This window comes from Lathyrus oleraceus, chromosome 5 (genome assembly GCF_024323335.1).
Source record: "Lathyrus oleraceus cultivar Zhongwan6 chromosome 5, CAAS_Psat_ZW6_1.0, whole genome shotgun sequence".
NCBI lineage: Eukaryota > Viridiplantae > Streptophyta > Magnoliopsida > Fabales > Fabaceae > Lathyrus > Lathyrus oleraceus.
The window spans coordinates 39006864-39014004 of NC_066583.1; the positions used below are offsets into that span (position 1 = coordinate 39006864).

At 30.3% G+C, this 7141-nt stretch overlaps 1 protein-coding gene across 1 annotated transcript; it reads right to left on the minus strand.

Moving 5' to 3' along the window:
• Positions 1-1092: 1092 nt before the first annotated feature.
• LOC127078613 (bZIP transcription factor 44) lies at positions 1093-1545 on the minus strand. Its single transcript, XM_051019053.1, has one exon. It carries the CDS (start codon positions 1543-1545, stop codon positions 1093-1095), a length of 453 nt encoding a protein of 150 aa, XP_050875010.1.
• Between the last annotated feature and the right edge of the window lie 5596 nt (positions 1546-7141).

Genomic DNA, 7141 nt, shown 5'->3' on the forward strand with positions numbered 1-7141 from the left:
TACTTACAAATTTAAAACCTCAATTATTTTAAAAATCATTAACTATTTACTTTTATTATAAAAATAAGAACCTCTTTTATAATTACATTAAAAAAGAATATACTAAAATATTTTTCTTTTCTTTATGATAAAGATAGATCAATTTTCTCTAATAACTTTGCATAAAATTATTATGTTTAATCATTTATTATAAATGTTAAATTGATTTAAAAAAATTTATTGAATAGATCAACTCTATAATTTTCTTTAATAAAAATTTAATAATCATAGCTATTTTTTTTAATAACGATCAGTCACAGCTAATTACAGCATTTAATTGAATAATCAATCATTCTAAATAAATAGTTTTTAAATAAATCTTATATAAAATTATTAAACAAAATCATTTAAATAGAGTTAAGTTGTTTAATAATTTATGTGTTAAGTTGTGTTAAATGAATATAAAGTGATAATCTATGATTCAATTTCTTGATTTTTTTTATGTATTTGAAGTAAACAAATTATTGATATTTAAAAAAAAATGTTTCTATTCAAAAAATATTTATTTTTAAAATTTATTGAACAAAACCTTATCTATAATAAAAAAATAAAATATCATTTTTTTATATTCCATCTAGTCTATACATATATTCCATCTAATCTATATAGAACTAATACCATATACATTAAATATTCAATAAATATAAAAAATGATTTTTTTAATAAAAATAAAATAATAATTTTTAGATGTGATGTGAAACCAAAAAAAATAATTATTTTCCATTAAAAAAAAGATAATTTTTTACACTGAGCAAAATAACATAATAAAAAAAACAACATAGAGAAATATAGATTACAGTCACCAAAATATCCCCTCATGGTAATGGACAAAGTAGAACTAGTGATCAGTGACATAGTACCAACCACTAAGTCATTTTCATTGAGTAGTGTACTTCACCATTTCTCACCAAGCAATGCCTTCCCTTAATCACACACTACTACCATCATTATTTCTTACTTATCACCCTTTCACTCAACCCAAATCATTCCAATTCCACCCTTTTTATTTTACTAGTATTACATTTTCCCATCATCATCATCATTCATCACTGATCACCACTTAAAAACATGTGCAGAAGTTGTAATGGGCTGGTTATTATTATACATCATCAAATTCATCCTGTTTTGAGCACTTGTTTCATAACAATCCCTTGAATCATAGGACCCATTACTAGAGTTGTTTGTGTTGATGAGTTCAATAATGTTATTCAATGATTGAAACCTTTGACTAAGCTCACCTATTTGGGCCCTCAAAATTGAATTTTCAGCCTCAACATTCAAATACTGCTCTGTGGTGATATTTATCTTATTCACAATTTCATTATTGTCTTTTGTGAGCTCAGATACCTGATTCATCATATCATCAACATGCTTCTGCTTCCTCATCCGAGATCTCTTCGCCGATTCCCGATTCGATTGCTTCCTCTTGTTCTTTCTCTCATCCATCAAATTGTTCAAATCCTTCTCAGATCCAGAACTCCTCGTCGATCCGCCGGAGGAAGCCATGGAACACTATTACACTTACAAAACAACAATAACAACAACAAAAAACTCGAAAACCCTAATCGCAAAAATTAACTAAATAATTAGTACTAATAAGATGATTTACATGCTACTATATGAATTGAAACTGTGAATTGAGAAAACGTAGAACCAATAGAGGAAGACGACGGAGAAAGATTGAACTAAGTGAGTTCTGCGTCTGAAAGAGGAATTTATGATGAATCCAGAAAGAAGAACTTCACTGAGAACATGAGACATGAATGTCAAAAACTTTCAATCAGAAGCATCAAGATTCCTGCACACACACAAAAAAATTAAAATTAAGCAGTATTGAATTTGGATTTTGATCAAAACAAAACCTAAAACGAAAACCAACCTCAGAAGCAGTAGATTTTCTTCGAGGAAGAAGGGGAAGTTTGATAGGTAAGATGGTGTGAATTTATAGAGGGGAGTGACGGTGACAGATGATACAGAGAAATACAAAAACAGTGAAAACAATTTTAGGTATAGAAAATGAGGGCAAAAGCGAAAAAGCTTCGGAATCTCCTCCGAGGTTTGCGAATATTTTCTTTTACTTTTTGTGTTCTTTTTAATTGTAATTTTTGAATGGGTTTCTATCTATTTATACAACTTTACAAAAATAAATGAATTTTGTAATTAAGTATGTCTTATCATTAATAATTTTTTTTTAAAAATTTCTTGTGTTTATCTTTTTGGATAAAATTTTGTTTTTTTTTAGAAATGATGGGAATTCTAATAAATTTAATTAGATTTTTTTTAGGAGTTATCACAAAAAGTGGATAGTAGATATAAAATGTCAAACTTATTAATTTTTTTATTCTCCTTTTATTTTTAAAATGACTGTCATTTATGATTTTTGTACCAGGATTAATAAATACAATAATATTTTATTAAATTATTTTTATTAACGTGTTAAAAATAATATACAAATGAAAAAATAATAGATAATATTACAAGATTTGTAATTTTTTATTTGTGAATTTTTTAATTCATTTTTTATTAACAAAATAAAAAAATAAAAAATATTTTTTTTAATGAATGAATTTGCTTCTAAAAAATACTCATTATGTGAATGTTATCTATGAAGTACAAAATATTAAAATGTTACTTTATTTTTTTAATGAAAAATATAATTTATTAGCCAATTAAATCTGCTAAAACAAAAAGTCAATAATATAAATAGGATAGTCTACAATTCGAATAATGTATTCAATTGGATGGATAAAGTAGTTTAACTTAATTAACAATATATAAATTATTCGTTTAGGATTCAATAACTAACAACACAATTTCTTTTATATTTTGTCACAGTAGTACATTAATGTAAATAATGTATGCAATTCAAAATAAATTTAATTATATACAAACAAAATATTATTATATAATATTTCCTCCTTCATTTTTTTAAGTGTTATTTTCTTAATAAATTTTTGTTTTTTTAATTGTCATTTATAAAATTTAAAATAATATTAAATGCATCTTTATCAAAATTATTCTTATATAATTATTATGGCGAGAAAAATAAAATGAATTTGTATATAATTAAAGATATTATAAATAAAATAATAATTATTATTTAAAAAATAATAATAATAATTAGTTTTTTTTATGTATAAAAAAATAAAAAATAATATTTAAAAAGAAACCCATAAAATATTATTTAAAAATATGAGGAGTGTCTTTCGGCTATTCGAACTTCGAAATTTAAAACACAGATAATAGATACTTGATTTATTTTATATTTAAAAAAAATTATTGTATAACATGAGTGGAGATATATGTTATATTGGAAGAGAATTCTCTCCAATAATTTTTTTTCCAGTTAAATCTCAAATTTCAACCATTCATTTTTATACAACATATTGGTTTAAAATATTAAAAATAAATTAAATAGAGCATATGAAAGAACTTCTAAAACTTTCACTCAAAAGAATCAATTTACTACACTATTAAAGAAAGTATAAAGTAACCACCATTCATTCATCGGAGTTGGTATCCATAGAGAAAGAAGAAAAAATAATAATAACAAGGATCCTTTTTCTCTTTCTTTCACAATTTCAACTTAACCTTGTAAGATGGCATAGTTTCTCTTCTTCTTCTTCGCCATTCCATGGTTGTCATGGATGCTTTCCTTTTCTCAGAAATCAACCACCATTATCTTCCTTTTAACACCAAAACACATGTCGATTTCAACTCGAAAATAACCAACAAATCGAACATCTCTGGCTCGTGTCAAAAATCGGAAAAATCTTCAAAGCAACATAAACCCTTCGTTGAAGCACTCACCAACGTTTGCAATATCCCTCTAAGTCAGTTGCCTAAATCTTGTGTCAAGGGCGATAGAATTGAAATAGTCATTCCTGAATAAGAATACCTGTTGGGGGTAGAAGCGTGTAAGCATAAACTCTATGGTAGGGTCATTTGGCAAAAGGGTTCGTCACCACTTATAGTGCAAAGTCTCAAAATCAAGCTAACTAGTCTTTGGAAGTCAATTGGAAAATGGGGCATTACGTCTTTCGACAAGGGTTTCTTCGAATTCTCCTTTTCCTCTACTGAAGACATGAGAAGAGTAAGATCTATCTCCTTCTGGAACCTTAACCCAGGGTTTTTTGAAACTCTTCCCATGGTCGAAGGACTTCAATCATTACCTCATCAAACAATCATTTGTTCAGGTGTGGGTAAGAATACATGATTTGACTCAAGAGTATTGAAGACCTACAATCATTTTTTCCATTGCTAGCAGCATCGATACGCCGGTGTTTACAGATTCTGCATCAAATAAGTGCAATTTTGAGAGACCGTTTGGGATTTCGTGAGAGTTTTGGTGGGCCTGGAATTGTCAAACGAGTTGAGATATAAAATCTTGATAGAAAGAAATGGATTTACTTTTTTCATAGAGCTCGAATATGAAAACATTTTGGAGGCTCTAATTGCAACATCATTGATAGCTTTGATAACTGCAAAAGGAGAAATGTTGAAGTTGGTATTGAAGGAGACACAAGGCATCACAAGAAATACACGAAAAAGGTTTATGTGCAGGTTGCTAGAACAAGATTTGGTTATGCACCTAGCCTTTAGTTTTGATGATAACAATGCATTGTTTCTTAGAGAACAATTTTGCACACTAACAGTTTTTATCTAGTGTGTAGTTTTTGCTAACATGTTCTGACTCTGAAGCAATGACGTGTGTCGTCATCAAATTCTGGAATCAACACAATCTGACTCTGAGGAGATACAAGTGTTTTACAAAGTGCTATCAAGTTCTAAAAAGCTCTTAGACAACGGTTATGATGAACGTTCGTGTTAAAGTTTCTAACTGTGACTCTGATTGAAGAGCCTCTGAAGGTTTGCATGCCTTCAAGATTCTGGGCTCAAGTTCTGAAGAACAAGATCTGAAGACTAGGTTCTAAGGAACTGTGTCAAGTCTCTGAAGTCCAAGATTCTGAAGATTATATCAACTTATCTCTTGATCTTTCTAAGCATGGTTCAACATCATTTCATCAGAAGCCTCTGAAGATTAGAAGATAAGATTAAAAGGTTTTGCAACAGGAAGATAGTACAAAGTACAAGATCAACCTTTCCTCCACTACGCTGATTTTGTGGGCTAAGGACAGTACTATTGTACCATTTTGCCTCCTACATACAAACTGTTATGAAAGAGATAACTACAACTCAGTATTCCAATTTTACCCTCGAACAGTTCTTTTATATACCTATATAAAGAAGACTTGAATATTAGAAGAAGTTGATAATGCTTTGATAACACTATTAGACACACTCTTGTCGAAATCATATTATTTATGCGTATAGTTTTATAAACACACAAGAGTTTTTAATCGTTACTGTGTGAGAAATATCTATTGTATTAACTTGTGTTAAGTTGCTTTCTTATAAGCATTCTTTGTAAACACAACTTGCAAATCTAAAATTTATTTCTTGAATGATTAGGTTTTAGTCATATAGACTCAAGAATACAAGGACAAATTGTCTTTGTGGTGTCTATAATCAGATTTTGGTTATAGTGGATTAAGTCCTTCTTGAGAAGGAGAAATCACCTTGGTAGGGTAGACTGGAGGTAGCTTCGTTAACAACAAACCAATATAGAATTAACTTTGTTATTTTTCTTGTTCGTGTTTTTGCTTGATTGAGTTGGTTTTAAAAAAACTTTTGTTTTTAGAAACCCAATTAGACCCGCTTCCTTTCTTTTGTTTCTTGCCACCTTCACAGGTTAATGGCAAAACTCGTAACGAGGGTGTATTGCATAATTTTGTACATGTGAAGGAAGATGCTTTAAATAAGCATGACCAATTGGTTAATCAATTGAATGGTAGGGAAATGGCAGTTAATTCAACTTCTAGTAACATGAATGAGCAAGATGAAAACAATCATAATGCTTTGGATGGTCAAGATGGAAATACTGTAATTTTACATATGGAACTAACACTCTTGATGTTGCTAGTGAAGGGAAGGAACTTGTTGAATATCATCCCCTTGTTAATGTGGAAGAGGAAGAATCCTTAGAAGAGGAATCGAGTTTTATTGATGCCACTCAAGAGCTCTCTATTACAGTTGTTTTTGAGACTTTTTCTAACCAGCTAGACAAAAATTTGGAGTTCCTCAATTCTTCTTGGGCCAATATGGTGCCGAACGAAGCAGAAAAACAAGGAATATGAGTAAGTATTTCAGCCCAATGTTTTCTTGATGCATTTGGTTTTCAGACAGTGAGGTCTAGGTATAAAAATAAGACCAAAAGAAAAGCGTTGCTAGGAGCATGTACGTAACAAGGTCTAGGCCTGGAAGTTCTCATAACTCTCCATGAATTGCCTTTTTTAGAATTTGAGAGGTATTTCCTGAAGGAGAAGGGCGATCCAAAATGCAACGGAATTAAAAATTTCTCCTTTAGTGATCCTTACGAATGGGCATGATCAGTGATAGAATTGTTACCTCTTGTGGCAATTGTAACCTTTGATGCTGATCTACGGAGCGATCACGAACGTTGGACGATGACAATGCCTCTATTCAATCCACACAAACGGATTCCTTCAATCTCAGTGCTAGCTGCTACGAATGAAGGCTTTGAGTGTGTGTGTGTGTGTGAGAGAGAGAGAGAGAGAGAGAGAAAAACGAAATTGCAACTGCACAAATGCTTCTACACAAGGGTTCTATTTATATAACCACTTGTGCGGGCTGCAAGCTAAAAGGCCCACTCAAGTGTATGTGACCCATATCTTATAATATTCCAAAATCACTTAAGCGCGTGGTACCTTACCATATTTTGTATTCTACTTAAGTACACCGTACCTTACGATGTTCTACAATTCACTTAAGGGCACCGTACATTACGGTATTCCTTAGTTACTCTATCTCTCATCAATCCGTCCTTTTGTGTGTGACCCTGTAGGTTTTCGCGGCATTGGCAATTATATTAAATCACGTATTTAACATAATAAATAGTGAGCGGTATCTAGCAACACATCACTGCTACCCAAGACACGAAAATGTCATGTGATCTGACAAATCCTTTTGTGATAATACTTATATGTACAATTACCCTTTTGCCCTTATGTCTATATTGAAC